This window comes from Acanthisitta chloris, unplaced genomic scaffold (assembly GCF_000695815.1).
Source record: "Acanthisitta chloris isolate BGI_N310 unplaced genomic scaffold, ASM69581v1 scaffold17408, whole genome shotgun sequence".
Taxonomy (NCBI): domain Eukaryota; kingdom Metazoa; phylum Chordata; class Aves; order Passeriformes; family Acanthisittidae; genus Acanthisitta; species Acanthisitta chloris.
In genome coordinates, this window is record NW_008688918.1 from 21,331 (window position 1) to 39,587 (window position 18,257).

Below are 18,257 nucleotides of genomic sequence, written 5' to 3' on the forward strand. Positions count from 1 at the left end.
TTTTTCTGATACATCTCTCACTGCTGAAATTGAGATCTGAGGATCAAAAACTTAGATGACATGAAGGAAAAACACCCCAAGATTACTTTTGGCTAGATATATCAGCTCTGCAAGAATGAAAGGAATTGAGCTTCCAGTGAAAAGCTGAATGAATAAACATCAGGAGTAAAAGGCATAAGTTGTGGAGGTTAAGACTAGAGGTATTTTCTTCAAAGTGAAATTCAGCTTTTCTTATATTGTTTCTATATAGAAGTCAATTCCTCTTTTTCTCTGAATAACTTAAACCAACAGTTTCAATTTTTCTTTTTCATTTAAAAAAAAACCAGTCAGTGCTTCGAAAATTGGTCATGGAAAAACCTGAGATAGCATAGAAAAAGGCAACATCTATTTTCCCTTCAACGAGATGTGTATGACATAGTAAACTGCTATTTCTGCTAAGCAACAAATTCCCCTGCAAGTCATCCCTGAGTTCTGCAGACTGAAGGGATGTTCCTGATTTGTCCCTCCTTTCCTTACCTGCTGCAGTGGCAGTGATGGCCAAGGATCAAGGCAGATGGTTGACATCTACCATTAAGAGAGAGCAAACAGGAGATCTCTGACATTATCTCTGAAAATGCATTTGCTGGCAGGGCTGAAATGCCAAAAAAATTCTCCATTCAGAGGAGTGTAATTTCTAGCAGCAGTTTGAGGGGAAAGGGAGAGGGAGTAATGACAGTGCATCAGCTTGGGTTTGCCAAATGCAAAGAATAAACAGTTGTCTTGGTACCATTTCAATAAAAAAAAAAAAAATCTTTGAATAAGCATGTTATCATCTTTCCAGTGAGCAGGAGTTAGGGCTGTGCTTAACATTCAGCAAGAGCTGAACAATGAGCTGAACTGGGACCACTGTGTGAAACTGGTCCAGGCTCCCCATTTGCTTTGAATCATTCCTGTCAGCTGCCAGGAAGAAATAGCAGTTGGCACACATTTGAGAATGAGGAAGAGCAAAGAAAGCTCTGAGTGAAAGGCTCAGCTCTGGTGCAAGTCACAATCTGCAGAGGCGACGAATTACAGAACCTGAGTCAGGGGATGACAACGTCAGCGTGGAGAGGATGATTAGTGGGAGAGGTATTAATAGAGGCTATGCAAAGAGGCTCCTTCAGCACTCCTGTGACGGAGGCAGAAAATAAAGTTGTTTATGTTCCCGTGAAGAAAACCATCCCCATCCTGCTCTGTCTCCAAGTCCAGCCCTCAGGACTGTGGGAATCAGCATTCCTGGTCATCCCATCTCACAGCAAAACAGGTTTGGGAGTGCACAGGTCTCCTCACAGGAGCTCACAGCCCCACGTAATCCCTTTTACAAAGGTCTCTAAGAATATTTCTTCCCCTGCTCCTTTTAATGAATGGTAATAGGGAACACTTGATTAGAAGCTTTTCATCATTTTAGGACTAGGGGCTTTAGCTTTCTGACCTACTTTCCTTGCCAATGAAATTCCATTTTTAGCATCAACTCAAGGTCTGAATGTTACCCAAATTCAGACCATCTGTTTTAACTGCCTACAGGCTGAGAAGTTGATCCAAGTCAGGAAGACTAAATGGAACCAGTGTGTTCATAGATTAAGTATTCTGCACCCTCTGTGTATTAAATAATCCACTCAGTTTATTCCCAAGTCTACATAAACATTCCCATTTCTTTGGGCAGCACCTGCTGTTGTTGGAAGGAATATTTATGCTACCAATTGCTCTCAGAGACCTTCACTAGGTCCTTTCCTGAACAAGTACAGGAATCAGCAAGCTACAGTTGACTCCAAGTCCATCTTATCCCTGGATTTGGCTTTGGTGAGGGTTGGTAGAGACTACCCAGAAATACAGATCCACTCTGGGAAAGTCATTAAGGAATAATCCACCTCTCCTTCCAATTCTCACTGCTAGATAAGCAACAGGACTTGCATCTCCTCTGAGAAGGATTTCAGATATATCTCTCAGTCCTTTTATTGCAGAAAACTCAGTAAGAAACACGAATTTATAAACCAGAACAAAATCAAAAAGGCAACAGTACCTGGAAAATCCCTAAGTACCTGCTGACCAGAGCTTTACAGAAAATCAGAACGAATCTGAGGCCTGAAGATAAGCTGCTGCTGCTAGAGCTGATATGCATCTCCAACCCTCACCCCTCACAGCTTGGCTGATGGATGGAATTTCAGCAGAATATCTAGAACATCCATGAAAACATTACCAACTAAAACATGCCAGAGAAGAAGAAAACAGTAGTGTACAACCAAGCCAGTTACTACCGAGGCTGAATCCCCAGCTGGGGAGCTGCCCAGCTCAAAACAAGACAGAAAATAAGTATATTTAATGTAAAAGAAGCCTAGCATGAAATAGGCTCTGTACTTCCCTGGACACAGCTGATTTGCTGTTGGAGTCTGTCATTTGACAGCCTGTTTATAGATTCTCCTGCTTCAGAGCCATCATGGCTCTGTTTACAGCTAACTCTTTCAGGAGGCACCACGAGCCTCCTCACGTGTCCTGCTCCTCAGGCATTCATTAGTGCATCCTGCTCTTTCCAGGATTAGTTGCTTTTAAAAGCTGTCATCAACAACACCAGATCATCCTCATGGACATGGATTGCTGGATCTGTGCTGCCAAACACCTTCAGAAAACTTCTCTGGTATTTTCAAAGCATCAAACCAAAAATAACTAATTAATCCTCATAACACTTGTCCAGGACAGCTCTGGAAATATCATGATTTCCCTTATGGACATGGAAAAAAATCAGATAGAAAGGGAATCTGTCTGTCCTGAGGCCATGACAAGGTTTACTTTTAGACCCCAGGAGTGCTCCATCACTGATCCTGTGTCACCTTCAATCCATCAGATGGGATCGTTGCCTCTGTAGCTCCAGAGCCTCCTCCACCTCCACAGTACACAGGAATTTGTGAATGTTTGTATGTGTCTGCTGAAAAAGGCAACAGCATCTTTGCATTCCTGGAAGAATGAAGAGGTGACAGGATGAGGTGAGTTAGAGTAGGTGTTAGGAAGGAATTCTTCCCTGTGAGGGTGATGAGACACTGGCACAGGTTGCCCAGAGAAGCTGTGGCTGCTCCATCCCTGGGAGTGTTCCAGGCCAGGCTGGATGGGACTTGGAGCAACCTGGGCTGGTGGAAGGTGTCCCTGCCCATGGCAGGGGGTGGACAAATGACCTTTAAAAGTCCCTTCCACCCCAGATTCTTCTCTTCTGTGATCCTATTCAAAGTTCCCATGGACAGAATGGCACAGTTGAGCAGCAAACTCTGTGCTCTAGAGAGCTGTGAGTTTTGAAAGCTAATTCCGACAATGTGGATGAAACAGGTAATGTGACATCACCCTAAACAAAAGATCTAACTATCCACATAACATACTGTTAATTCCCTGCTCACTCATCATATGCAAAACCAAGGAAGGAATTAGTAACATTTGCTTGTGTTTCCATCAAGTGGAAGTGACATGATCATTACTTCACTGGAGGTTCAAACCATCATCAACATGATTCCACTGGATTTGCACCTATGGAATCAAGGGACATGAGCTCCTCTGAGCTGTCACATGCAACACACACAGTCTGGCAATGCAACCCAAACATTCTTGCTTCATTTTGGCCACTCTTTTCCCCTCTCCTTTGTGCAAATCACAGTGATTTACTTACAGTATAAAAAGAAAGATCTCTTGTACCTGGAAAGCCACATACTAATTCCATGCTTTATTCCAGCTCTTTCACGCAAAAGGCTTTCAAAATCATGGTCTATTGTGGAGTACATAATGTTATTGTTCTGTCCTTATTGTCCCAAAAGCAAATGCTTACAGGCTGGAGTGAAGTCTTCTTTTGACTCTACTGTGCTGGGCAAAAGGTTAGCGAGATAAAGCAGCTCTTAGAGAGCTGTTAATGCCAGTGTGAGGCAAAACTACTAAATCAGGGGGAGCAGCATTGTTTCTGTTTCCAGCTCCAGGAGAGATTTCAGCTTTCTGGGGCTGTGTGTGAAAACCACACGGCTCTGCACCACTAGGCAGGCAATGTCCCCTGACCACCGAGACATGGGAATAAGACAAAGCACAGCCCTGAGCATTTGATGCATGGCACAGCTGTCCCCATGTTCTTGTGATGGTTCTGTGACCTTAACCAGATCTCCTGGGAGCATCTGGAGGTGCTGAGCTTGGTGGGACCTGACTACCCTCCCTTGAGCCAGCTCTGGAGAAGAGAAGGGTGTTGGACCTGATGCTCTGTCCAGAGACAGGTCTACTGGTAAGAAGGAAGGTGCTGTCCTACTCTGCTCTGCTGAGATCCCACCTGCTCTGGGGGCCCAACACAAGAAAGATGTTGACCTGTTGGAACAAGCCTAGAGAAAGCCATTAAATTGATCACAGCAGCAATCCTATAGGGATAGGAAGGTTCCAGGGAGAACTTATAACACCATTCAGTGCCTAAAGGGGACTTACAAGAAGGCTGGAGAGGGACCTTTCCCAAGGGCATGGAGTGACTGCACAAGGGGAAATGGCTTCAAACTGCCAGAGGGCAGAATTAGACCAGATATTAGGAAGAAATCCTTCCCTCTGAGGGTGCTGAGGCACTGGCCCAGGTTGCCCAGAGAAGTTGTGGCTGCTCCATCCCTGGGAGTGTTCTAGGCTAGGTTGGACCCGGCTTGGACCAACGTGTCCTAGTGGAAGGTGTCCCTGATAATCTTTAAGGTCCCTTCCAACCCAAACCATTCTGTGATTCTATACAGGTTTAGCAATTTTCAACTGTACTCATCTCCTCTGCATCTAGAGGAACCCATGGAGACAACAGCTACACAAACATGGTAATTTCTGACCCAGGAGTTCCTCCCCAGCTCTGTGCCTTACCCAGGCTGAAAGGGAAAGGCTGCTGGGACAGAGCACCTTTTGTAAAGCTGTTTCACTGTCCCCAAGGTTGTCATTGCACCTTCCAATGTCCCTATACCATAGGGTCTTGCAGCTGTTCTGCTACAACTCCCTATTTCTCAGACTGTGGATGTTGCACAGAGACACAGGATCATCAGAGATGCTGTGAGAGGCTATTTTTAGAGTGAGTCAGTTGATGAGCTGTTCAGCACCTTATTTATTGCTGTCTCCAGCTGAGAACCTAAGCAATGTCCAGACACCTCTGTGGCTAAAACCAGGACTTGAAGCAGTGACCTCTATTTGATAACACTTTCTCTACTGACAGAGAGAAAAACAACAGCACATTATCCTGTCAAGACTAATAGCTGCTAATTAAGGTGAGTGACATATGACCTCTTTTATAGCCAAAGAACACAGAAGTCACCCTACAAATAAAAACCCCATGGAAATTCTGCATTCACAGTGTTTTCCACTCTAAAGAGATATCACTTAGAAGTAATTTTTTTTTCTTTTGCTGGCTTGTCTAACAGTTTACTTAATGTGTACAGTGAGTCAGTGTCAGGGTTCACAGTGTTCCTGTGGTAGGAGTTGGGGCCTTGAAGGGACACCAGGAGAAAAAAAGGGGACAAACCAAAGCAATGTCATTGGAAACATGGGATACATGTGTGGAGGCTCTAGAATCACTATCAGAGTGCAGAGAACACTGAAGGGAGCAAGGGCAGCTCACCTGGCACAGCCAGAGAGCAAAGCAATGAAACCTAACATAGTTTGGGTTGGAAGATCCATCTCCTTCCAGCCCCTGCCATGGGCAAAGAACCTTCCAGTAGATAAATCCTCCACTTGCACTGAATTCAGCAGCTGAAAACCAGCTCAATCTGTTGCCATCTAACCAGATCCTTGGCAAACTAAACGGAGAATATGTTTATCTCTAGGCGTATTCCACATCCAACCAAGCTGATGCTTGGCTCCAGCTGATGCTCTGGACCCTAAGCTTGGCCAGAGGAATAAGCCTGGAGCCACGTGCAGGCTGTGTTTACCCCAGGCTGCTGTACATCTGCTTTGCATGATTAATATTTAGCATGCAGCAGCACTAAGGGATCACTGCTGGGGGCTGGGGCTGTGCAGAATGTGGGGCAGCTCCTGCTCTGAAGAACCTAGCACTACTTCAGCAAGCAGGCAAAGAAGAGCTAATTAATTGTCATTTTGTAAGCAGGAACCAAAGTACAGAAAGCTGAAATGATTTACTAGAGGTCATGCTAAGAGTTAGTGAATTTTCAGCCTCCTATTGTTTTATTACAGACTCAAACCTCCCGTTAGACCCTCTGAATGTTAATCATTACCTAACTCTTCTCTCTTCTTGCTGCTCTAATTAGATTATTGATGAATTACTTAAAATGCACTTTCTGTAGGAGAAATTTTTTAGATGACATGTTGCCTTTTACTAAACAACTAAATTTTACTAAATTAACAAGAAAGTTGAGTTCTCATGTTCCAAATCTGGGGAAAAGAAGGTTTGAGTTTGTAATGCCTAATTAGTACTAACTGAAATCCAATATTTGAGTTTATTTGGCACTGTACCTGTTATAAATACACCATGTGGCCATTAGTAACTTGTGGTACCACCAGCACAAAAATAGTTACTCCAGCAATTAATATTGCAGAAGCTGTAGATGTCAATAGAGGAGTAGAACAATTGCAACTTTAGAGGTTCATTCCAAACCCTTCAAAGTCAAAGGAGATCTCAAGTTGAGTGCAAGAGGATCTAGATCAAGGTCCAGGTATGGTTTCCTCTGATAAAAATCTAGGATATGTTCAAACAACAGGTGTCATATGGAAATGTCACAGGTCAACTCAGTAAGGCCACAGAAGATATCCCAAGTGCCTGATATGCCAAGACAGACCAGAGGGAAGAATCCAACAAAGTACTCCCACAGATAACTCTGTGGTAGACCCAGAAATCAGTGTTACAAGTTTTAAGTCTCATCCTTGTTGCTCCTGCTCCAGCAAAGCTCCTCATTGTTCTATCTCATCATAGTTTTGCATGTGAAGTTCTCCATCTCTCCAGCAAAACCTTCCCTGCTCCAAAGGTCCCAAGTAATGAGGTAACTCTCAGTCTGCCTCGTGGGGTTTTGTTCTTACATGCTGACTGTGAGCCAGACACTTATTATCATACCTTCTACAAATGCACAGAAGGGTTTTCTCTCAGTGCTGCAGGTCACTGAGATCAGGTTTGAGGCAAGTGATGAATTTCAGCCTCATTGTGTTAAAGGGCTGCAACAGAAAAGTAGGATTTTGGTTTTTTTTGACCAGTGTTAAATGAGGTGGAAGACCTTGTCACTTAGCAAGAGCTTTTAAACTATCTTTGCAAAAAGCAGCAGCTAAAAAGTTAATAGACATGAAAAGCAATTTATTGATTTGAGGTATTCTGAGGGGTTTTAATGCGGGGGAAGGCAGGAGAAGGATTCTGCTTGGGATAATTAAGCCTTAGCTAGTGAAGCCTGAAACATTTATACCAAAAAAAACCACCCAAAACCCCAGAAAATGCCAAAGAAAACCTGACCCTTAGCCTGCACTAAGCCTTTCCTGGCACAGAAGCAAGTGTGATAGCTCTGCAATGATATCTTTTACCCAACTGCTGAGCCACACTCTCCACTGAACCTTGGAGACTCCCAGGAGCAAGCAATTAACATGTAATGAGCTCTGCTTTTATCCAGACCCTCCTATCAACAAGTTCTTGGATGAGGGCAAAAAGTCCAACTAATAAAAAAGGTGTTTTGAAATATTTGGTTTTCCCTTTGGATGTAAATTACTCTTAGCTCAACTCTGTTCCCATCAAAGCTCTTTGCTGGCCATGTACTGACTTCAAAGGTAAAAATAAAGCCTCAACTGTAATAAATCATTTTGCATTTCAATATTTGCTGCTTCAAACACTAGAACATCTCAGAGGACACCATAGAAATCCCAAACATCATCTGATAGCAACTTAGGCACTGGCACTTGTGCAACCTGATCTAGTGAGGAGGTTTCCCTGCCCATGGCAGGGAGGGTTGGGACTAGATGATCTGTAAGGTCCATTCCAACCCTTAATTCTATAATTCTAAGGGGCTCTAAGGTGTCCCTGGAGCTTCTCTTCTCCAGACTGAACATCCTGAGCTCTTCCAGCCTCTCCATAGCAGAGGTGCTCCAGCCCTTGGAGCATCTCCATGGTTTTCTCTGGACTCACTCCAGCAGATCCATGTCCTCCTGATGTAATACAACTTTACAATTGAAGATTGTTGGGTCAAACCCAGTGCAGAGATTTTTCTCTGAATGATTTTCAGCTGCTCTCATGCCCCTGAGAATTCACCTTTTACCAAATGCAGCCTTTGAACAACCCCCAAATTTCTGACTGTGCAGATGGCCAGGAAACTGCTGAGGTTTGAAATGGAAGTGTAAATCAGTCCTCATTTGCACCTGGAAACACAAGGGAATGAAAATAGATGAACCTGCTCACAAGCTGAGGTACAGTTTTAGGTTTGCTAGAGCTCATCTACATGGAGAGGTGAGTAGGAAACAAGTGAGGAGGTGAATTTAAACACTCAGCAACTGCCTGAACAGCACATCCATTCTGCAATGAAAGTGCCTTTCTTTGCTTTAGCTTCTTCACAGCCCAAGTGTGGTGGCAGTTGTCATCTCAGGGTGACAACAGCACAGGAACTGTTGCATGCTTTGGTGTCCAACCTGGCCACACACATTGCTGTGTGCTCAGGGAACCTAGCAAGGCTTTCTCTCTGAAGGAGGGGCTTCCCTTTCTGTTTTTCCCCCTGTAGTTATGGTGACATGGTGCCCAAGACGATTGCTGGGAAGATCTTTGGCTCTATTTGCTCACTGAGTGGGGTGTTGGTCATTGCTCTGCCCGTTCCAGTCATCGTTTCCAACTTCAGCCGAATCTACCACCAGAACCAGCGAGCTGACAAGAGGAGAGCACAGAAGGTAAGTCATCCTCTGGCAGCTCAGCCCCTGTGTGTCACCACGGGGTTTGTGACACCCCAGGGACAATGCTGAGCACTGCAGAGCTCAGTCTATGTGCACTTATCCATCCACCTACACCCACGAGGTCTTCACCTTCACACCGATGTAACCACCTGTAGCCATACAAACTCATTCCTTGCACACACTGTGCTGCTAAATTTTTACCACCCTAAGCAATCAGGCTGTTATTGCTCCCCTTTCTTACATACATGTCTGAAACAAATGCACATGTCATCAACAGGAGCTGTTTATCCTTCTGGCTGCATCACTCCTGTTATCTCTCTGTAGCTCTGAAAACACTCAGCCAGCAACTTCTCAGTACATCCCCCCTCAAGGCTCTTAACTATAGCACTGGGAATACACAAAAGCCCCTGGAAATGTGAAGAGATTACTGAACATTCCAAACTCTGAGCAGTTTTTACTGGTATAAGCTTCTTGAGTCACTGAGAAAATGTAACAGATTTATTATCTCTTCATTTCAATCTGCTAAATTACACCAAAACCAGAATCAGGTTTTTGGGTGGTTTTTTTTACAACAACTGCAAACTAAAGGCCTGAGGTTCTTTTTTTTTTTCCCCCTGGAATTCTGTCTGACAGAAATTCAGGACTCAGGGGACCTGATGGAGAATAGTAGTAGAAAGATGTGTTATTTCTGCTCCAGGCAAGCAGCTGGGTCGTGCCTGCTCCTTGCATCTCAGGGAGCTGACAGCAGAGAGCTGAGATACAAGACCTACAAAACCACAAAATTTGGCAGTCAAAACACATAAGGAGAACAGCAGAGGGACAGAATCCTGCAGGAATCAGTTGCAGCCTCTGTAAGACACTGCTGGGTTTTACACAAACCTGCCTGAGGTTTGACATCTTCCATGTGAAACACAGGAGGTGTTTTAGAGGGAGAGTTGTTTATTTGATCAGACATACAACAAATCATAGATAAAATCTAAAGAAATCCTGATAGAAGTTCAGTCTGTACCACACACTGTGCCATCAGCAGCTGGACAGTGGGAAACCAGGATGGATCATTGCATTCTTTTAATGAATTTAAATGTTTTGCTGTGAGCTGCTTAACGTGAGGCATAAGGAATCAGGATTTCACTTGCAACAGGGACATGGGAGGATTCAAAGCACAGGAAAGACTGGGAGACTCAGGGCAAGGTTTAAGGGGACAATGTGCAATAGACTATTTAAAGAATTGAAGACTTAAAGAAACTGTTCTACTGAAACAGCACATAAACAGAGACAGAACCTGTTCCCCAGCTCAGCCAGGAAAGGAGCAAGACAAATAAACCAGATTTGTGCATCATTTAAAGAACTGAAAACTGAAAAAAAGAGCACATAAACAGAGGCAGAACCTGTTTCCCAGCTCAGCCAGGAAAGGGGCAAGACAAATAAACCAGATTTGTGCATAACCACAGATCACAACACGAAACAACTCCAGAACTGACTCCAGGTCTGTCTCTGCTTTTAGATCAGGCAGTTCTTCCCTGCAGGCAGCAACCCGAAGTTTCTTCTTCTGATTCACCTTTTCCTTGATTCATTGGACTGTGATCCACTTGGTGACAGAGGGAAAAGTACCACCACCTTTGATGCCAATATGATTGATTGCAGCTTTTATGAGGTTTGCTGTATTGACATACACAGTGTATAATTTCCCCCCATTTGAATTTCTAATTCTTCTGATATTGGTTGAATTTCTCAGCTAAGAAAGTTTTCTCAAGTCAGAAGTGTGAGTAATTTTCACATGATCATCACTGCATGAATACTAAAGAGAAGGGAAGGGAGAGAAGCACATTAATGACAGTCCCCTCTGGAGATGGTCAGGGTGTACATAGGGAGGTTAAGGATCTGCTTGGATCTTGTTCCAGCATCCTCCCCCAGTGAGCTCAATCCCATCTTGAGGAACAGTTAAAGCTCTGTCCCCACCTAATTACAGACACAAAGATGTTTGCAAGCAGGTTGGAAAAAGCTCTTTGCATTCTCAGTCCTTGAATATGAAGAACCCAGGAGTAGAAGCTCCTTATAAACTGAATTTAGACACAGCTTGAAACAACATGGAGCTTTATTTAGCATGCCAGAAACTTTGCAAATTACTTTGCTCTTTTAATTGAAGAGTATTTTGGTGAGTATTTATTAGGATGTTGTAGAAGTTCTGTTTACTTCAAGAATCATAACTTTTAGAACATATGAATAGGTTTCAAGATGAGCCTAAAGACCAGATTTACTTATTTTTAATGCACTCAGAAGTTTTCCAATGAGAAATAATAAAGGCAAAAGTACTGAACAAACAGCAAACTGGATGAATGTGACATTCACGGATTTGAAGGTCGAGGTGTGTGTAAGCCTGAGCTCTCCAAGAGGGTTCTGAGGGGCACAGTGAGAGTTTCTCAGGGGCTGCACTCCAAAAACCAGGAGAACCCAGCACAGCCCCCATGTCCCTCTAGGTTCTGATGTGTTCAGTCCTAACTTTGTCTCTTCACTGTTGAGGAGGCACTGGTCTAGCAGGAAGAGGTATTTAAATAGCACGAATAAAATACCAGGAGGTGGCTGTTACTCATCAGCATCTATTCTTCAGCTAACTGAGGAGAAATATTCCTTAAAAAGGAAAAAAAAAACCCCAACAAAACCCCAAACTACCAGTGATTTAATCACACTGAAGATGAATTATTCTTTGCCAAACCTGCACTGCAAGACAATTAATTACAAGGAGATCTGGTAATCGTAATTTATTGTGCCATGTCATCAAATCCTGTCCTCTGGCATGCAGCAAGGACCAGGTCAGTCTGAATGGGAGATGAATTGATCATTTCTGACAAGGTTCATTTTGGTAAAATTGTTGTGGTATTTTTTTCCCCCAAAGACTTTTTTTTTTTTTCCCCTTTTTGACTGATGTGCTAAGAATAGACTTTCCTGACTTTGAAACGATGCTGTTCTTCAGTGAATGTCACAGCCTTGGATTTAAAAGAGAATTTGACACTTAAAAGGCTTGACAATAGAATGACTTTGTAATTCAGATGATGCTGGAGCCTCTCACTGTGTTCAGTTTGCACCATAGATACAACATGAAGGAGAAGGAGAGAACTATTTGGGGCTGGACAGAGGTTTACACCTCCCACTTTTTGACCCTGAAAGCAGTTAGAGGCAGCTGCTAACAGCTACTGAAATGCTTCTCCTTGAGCAGCAGTGGCAAAAGGAGAACAGTTCATTGTTTCATAGTTAGAAACTGAGTGAATACAATCCCAAGCCACAACGTTCTTCCCACCAGAGAGAAATGCAGGTGCCAGATAACACTCCCAGGGATGGAGCAGCCACAGCTGCTCTGGGCAACCTGTGCAGCCTCACAGGGAAGAATTCCTTCCTAACATCTAATCTAAACCTACTTTATCAGTTGGGATCCATTCCCCCTTGGCCTGGCACTACAGTTCCTGATGAAATTACAGGTGAAGCCTATGTGGTTGTCAGCCCCAACTCCCTGCACACAGGAATGCAGGTGCAGATGAAGATTCAAGTCCTCAAAGGCACATTCAAGGCAGTTTTGGACAGGCTCAGGAAGCACCTGGAAGGAGAGTGGCAGCTGAAACATTTGGCAATAGCAACAAGAGCCTAAAGCAAACTGGTCTCTAGATCAGCTTCAAGGGCTAAAGTGTAGACAAGATGTTCTAGATCTCAGTTTGGGGGAAAACCAATGCTCAAAAAGGGTCTGTTACAAACTGAGATATGCACAAGAGGAGGAGAAATGGAACTGCTCAGATGCTGTGGAAAACAAACCCTGTTCGAAGTGCATTTATTGTTTCATGGTTAGATTTGCTAAATGAGCCGAGATCCTGGAGAGGCTGATGCTCTCAGGGGGATTTACATTGGTTTTACTGTTGCATTTCACAGAGGCTAAACTGCATCTCTCCAAATATAAAACTTCAGTAATCACAGGGCTTGGTTTCAGGACTGCTGTAAATATGCTGTGATGACTACAGCCTCTTAGTGTGCTCAATTCATTTTGTCTATTATCTGGTGGCCTTTGACTCCAGGAGAACAAGCACTATACTGCAAAAGCCTTGAGAAAGACATTTCATCCTCCAGGCTATAAAAGTTTCCAGGAGAGAACCAAGCAGGGATTTAGGCAAGGCAAGGACTATCCAAGACAAAAACCATTTTGTAGAGCTGCTCTCACATAAAACTATAATATGGGACTGCAAACTGTATCAGGAGCTATCCAAGAGCAGATGGTATAAATTAGGTGAAGCAGAGAAGTGGACACATTGTCTGGTGGATGAATTAAAGCATTCAATCACAGAGCCAATACCTGCAAAAGAGAGAGATGATGGGGATTCTGTCTTTTCAGATGGAAGTCGATGAGAGGAAGTAGATGGAGGAAGGTTATTCCAGGCAGCTCCTTGTGTGATGGTTGCACACAGGCAGCTCTGACTCTGCAGCCTGATGAAGAGGTAACTATGGAGATGCTTAGAAGGGGCTTAAGCCAAAAGGAAGGAAGAGTAAGGACACAAATGCCTTTCTGATTGTTCTGCAAGAGGCACATTAGAAACAGCCTGTTCCAGCCCCAGCCCTCCCTGCCAGAGCATGGAAACCAGAGCTGCAAGGAGCAGAGGGGATGGAGAGGGAAGATGGTGGTGAAGAGAATCCTTAATACTAGATCTGTGTCATCCCTGTACCCAGGAGAAAGACATCCCACACACCTGTCAATAACAAGGCCATTATAATAATTGATTTGCTGCAGAGCAGGGGAGTCAGCTTTGAAATGTTCTGCTCTGCAGCTGACACCCAAAATTTTGGAGGTGGGTTAGTGAACTTCAGAGCGTGGAACAGAAGGGCCAGGAAAAGTGACTGGAGCAGAGCTCTGAGCTGTCTAAGGAGAGCTCAGCAACAGAACATGACTCAGTTCCCAGCAGGGAATGGGGTTGGGAACTTAAGGAGAGAGAGAGAGAAACAATAAGGTTAAAACTGGAGCTGGCTGACATTTAAAACACATGGTTTTCTTCAAGCACAATGAATCTGTGTGGAATATGTTTTTGTTGTTGTTGATATTTAACAGTCTCTGACAGGGAAAGAAATGCTTTTTATCCTTTCCTTGAGAAAATATTTCATTTTTGCTGGGGTTGGTACCTCTTTCTCTTCCTCCTCTGTTTGCTGTTTGTCATATCCCTTAATAGAGTTCAGGGACAAAACAACCCCAAACAAACAAATAAACCAACCAAGAATTCAGTTTCTCTTCTTTCATATCATTGAGGAAAGTAAAATGACATTTTCCATCAGTTCAGCTACTTCAAATTCCCTGAGTCCCAAATTGCATAAGACAAGGAGATATCTCCTCTGGAAGGAAGGACTGAAATCAGTGAGCTACAGCTGATGGGTTCAGCCTCCAAAGCCAGCCCATACGTCCAAGTATTACAGCCTGTTGTCAATAGTGGCCCAATGCCCAGTTGGAATTACTTCCACACACATCCAGAAGCTGCTCTACATTTATTTCATGCCTTGAGGCCCTTTCACATCATGTCTCAGTCACAAGCAGATAACAGCCTGCAACATGCAGAAACCTGACTAGTCCATCCTCAGGGTCTCTCCTTGGTCACCTCACAAGAGGTTGTCCCTTCCCCAGCTGTTGGGAGCTCAGGTTGTCCGTGGCAGCCTCTGTCCAGATGGTTCCATTATGTAGCACAGTTGGGAGGATTTGTAATGGCTAATGTTGCCCACTCCATCCCAGATGTCTACATAAATGCAAGTCAAAATCACCTCATCAAGGAGACCTGGATGCAAAACATTCAGCCAAAAAAACATTGGGAAGCCTATCCTGCTTTGGAACTGGATTCTAGGGATCAGATTCTTTGCTGTTACCTTTATTAACTGGTTCATATATTACCACCCTGCCCAAGTCATCAGAAGGGAGTGGGCTGGGTGCAGTTTAGCCCCCAACAATTCCCAAGCTCCATCCTGAGCACAGCTCACACCCTTGCACCCACTGCAGCATGTGGTTATGTCTGGATTAATAGATATGGATATCCACTGGGTCAGGAAAAAAAAAACAAAAAAAACATAAAAGTGGGTGGAAATGGTAGTAAAGCTTACTGTGGTTACTAATTTGTACTGTGACAGTGATAAGCAAACGCAGGGTGACATTTGTTGCTGCCACATGTGGTGCTGGGATGGCAACACAGGTGGCTCAGTCCTCTCCTCACCTGTCAGGTGGATGGGAACACTCTGCAGACTCCCAGCACATCTCTCTGGGGCCACTGCAGGATTTCCCTGTTTGCACACTGCCAGATGTCTTACACAGCCCAACTCGAGGAGTCCTCGAATCTCATTACTCCACTCCTCCCACTCCACCCAGCAGCAGTGGTCTGCACAGTCTGACTCAGAACAAGCCTTTGTAGTTTGAAGGTCATGAAAATCCCATCAAACAGTAACTGCTGCTAACTTCTGCATCACATCAAGCTCTCAAGCAGCACAAGGCAGGTCCTCTCCAGGCACAAGCAGGAGCCTGCCCTGCTCTTTCATCATCCCAGCACAGCCAGTTCCATTGTTTTGACAAACTGATGCTGCAGCAGCATCACTTTTCCCATTCTTCCTTCTCTGTGACTCCTTTTTTCATGCATAAAACAGGGATAAACCCACTTTTTATCTGGGCTCAGTGGATTCTTGCAGAGTGAGGTCTCATACACACACAGGGCACAGAGTGAAACCATCTTATGGCAATAATAGTCACACCCAGAGGTTTTCATTTATCCATTAGAGCTTTTTGCACGGGCAATTCTCACTCCCTCACCACCCAGGCAGCAGAAATGACAGCACGTGCTGTCCTGACCAGTCACAGGTCACAAGCAGAGAACAGTAGCTGCTAGCAGAGAATGGTTCAGGGACAGGCAAGGGAATCAGAGTGTGTGCAAAACTTAGAACATGAAAGAAAATAAAATACCTATACAGGGAAAATCACAGCCTGCCTGTGAGCGGTGTGCAGGATGGAAAAAAAAAAAAGCAGTTCAATCCACCCAATGGCTCCACAGGAAACATTCCCTCATCGTTTCTCCTGTCACCACAGAGTAGAACTCTTGTTTACGACGCAGCCCACTGCCCAACGTAATTCCAGCCACCTGTTCTCCATGTAGCACAGCCACTTAGCCCAAACTCAGCACTACCTCCACCAAACACACTAACAAAGAGCAATTCCACGCGTCGCCCGTGACTCCAGAGCCTTTCAGTCACACTACGGAGCATCAGCTCCGCGCGCGGTTGAGTCAGGACAATTAGGAGCTGTTCCAGGAGGAGAAGGCAGCATGAAGGAATGCAAAAACAAGGGCCAGAGCAGCGTGTAGCCATGACGACTCCACAGCTCTCTGACAAGCCAGGAATGCTCCAAAGCCCAGGACAGCATCCAGGCAAGGCTTCTCCCTCCGCATCTGCCAACCGCGGCGCACAGCCAGCGTGTTGGGGCTGTCAGCGCAGGGACGTGAGCCCAGACACACGTTTTGCTAGAGTCTTCGCTCATGGGGATGGTTTGAGGATGGATTTTTAATCCCTAGTGTAAAGGAGTTGTCCCCACAGACCCCCAAAAGCAAGAGGAACAATTAGGAGCAGCTTCCGTAAGAAAGGTAATTGTACCGTGACTTTATTGCCGTGTGATGAGTTGTGAGGAATTTTGATTGCCAGCAAGGAACACTTTGCTCAATTAATGATGCAAAGTCACATTGAAACTCACATGAAAACACACTGAGGGATGGAGCACAGCTCAACCCTCTTCACTCCTGTCAGCAGGTACCTGCCCCATGGAGGTGACACACACAAAGTCTGGAGAAGGACAATGGAGATGGGGAAGAGTCTGGAGAGTCAGTCGTGTGAGGAGAGGCTGAGGGAGCCAGGGGGGCTCAGCCAGGAGAAAAGGAGGCTCAGGGAAACCTTATTGCTCTCCACAACTACCTGAAAGAAGGTTGTAGCAAGGTTGGGGTCAGGGCTCTGCTCCCAGGTAGTAAGCAACAGGATAAGAGGACATAGCCTCAAGCTGTGCCAGGGGAGGTTCAGGTTGGACATCAGGAAGAATTTCTTCACAAGAAGGATGGTTAAACATTGGAAGGAGCTGCCCAGGGAGGTGATGGAGTCACCATTCCTGGAGGTGTTCAAGGAACAACTGGACATGGCCCTCAGTGCTCTGTTCTAGTTGACAAGGTGGTGATGGGTCACAGGTTGAACTCAATCTTAGAGGTCTTTTCCAGCCTCAGTGATTCTGTAGCTGCCAGTGAGCAGACACCAAGGCAGGACAACAGCCCCACCATCATCTTTCTTTGGAGCTTCATTCCATGGGGAAGAATGAAAGGCACAAATTTTACAAATGTGCTCATGTTTTTCTTGTGTTTCACACAAAGATTTTTTTGGTCATTGTTCCCATCCTGACCCTCATGTTTTCACCACCTTCCTGGGGCAGGTGTGAGCAGGACAACATGAAGCAATTCCCTTCATTTTCTGTAGCTAACACAGGCCTCCACACCATTAATTAGTGTTCATCCATCAGGGCCACTTGGTTGGCATGTGACACTAGATCAAATTCTGTTAATTTCTCCATCCCCTGAATCCTTTCTAGCTATTAATTAGGGGTGTGAGCTGTGTGAAAGATGTTATAAAAGTGAGAGCTGGAAACACAGAAGACAGACAGATAAATCACAGGCAGACAGATGCTCCTCACACTTGGTTTGCAGTGAAACAGAACCTTATTTTAGGACTAATGGAGAACAGCAACTTCTCTGTTAATGATGCAGCAAAACACGAGGGCCTTTTCTTGAGATTTTTTTTTTTTATTAAGCACTACATTTATAGACAAATTCTGACACATTTATACCCATAACAACTCTAATTATACCAGATCATTCCCACTACAATTGTTATGACACCCCTAACCACTTGCTCCTGGTGCAATTTTGACCCAAGCTCTAAAATCTGTTGCAGCATTAATAATCTTAAAGAATACATATATAGGAATTACTTTTATTCTCATTTCAATAAGGGGAAGAGAAGAGACTTGGCTTTGTCAGTCAGCTGGACTGGTAGCGTGGGAACTTCAGCATAGAGGAAGCTTTGAATTTCAGCCAAGATGCAGCAACTGTGTATAACATAATTCAATCAAGGAAAAACTGCCCATAAGGTCAGTTCTTACAGAGATCCAGGTCTGACTGTAACCCTTGCTGGGTGGATGAATAAATAGATAACTTATTAAAAGGTATTAAAAATAAGCAGGGATAAAAATATGAAATGGCCTCCAAAAAAGCTTCCACTTAAATGTCAAGCAAAGGAATAAAGTGAGAATTGTTGAGCTCTACAAGAAAAAGTGAAGTTGATTCTATTCTCCCCTGTAGAATGCAGCAAACCCCAGGAAGGGG

At 44.3% G+C, this 18,257-nt stretch overlaps 1 protein-coding gene across 1 annotated transcript in view; it reads left to right on the forward strand.

The window, feature by feature from the left end:
* The first annotated feature begins 3,315 nt into the window (after positions 1 to 3,315).
* Positions 3,316 to 18,257, forward strand: part of LOC103808443 (potassium voltage-gated channel subfamily D member 3-like) — a 35,168-nt gene continuing 20,226 nt past the window's right edge. The window contains exons 1-4 of the mRNA XM_009081224.1: positions 3,316 to 3,330; positions 6,825 to 6,977; positions 8,272 to 8,306; positions 8,685 to 8,847. Coding sequence (XP_009079472.1) covers positions 3,316 to 3,330; positions 6,825 to 6,977; positions 8,272 to 8,306; positions 8,685 to 8,847 — 366 coding nt within the window. The remainder of the gene's footprint in view (positions 3,331 to 6,824; positions 6,978 to 8,271; positions 8,307 to 8,684; positions 8,848 to 18,257) is intronic.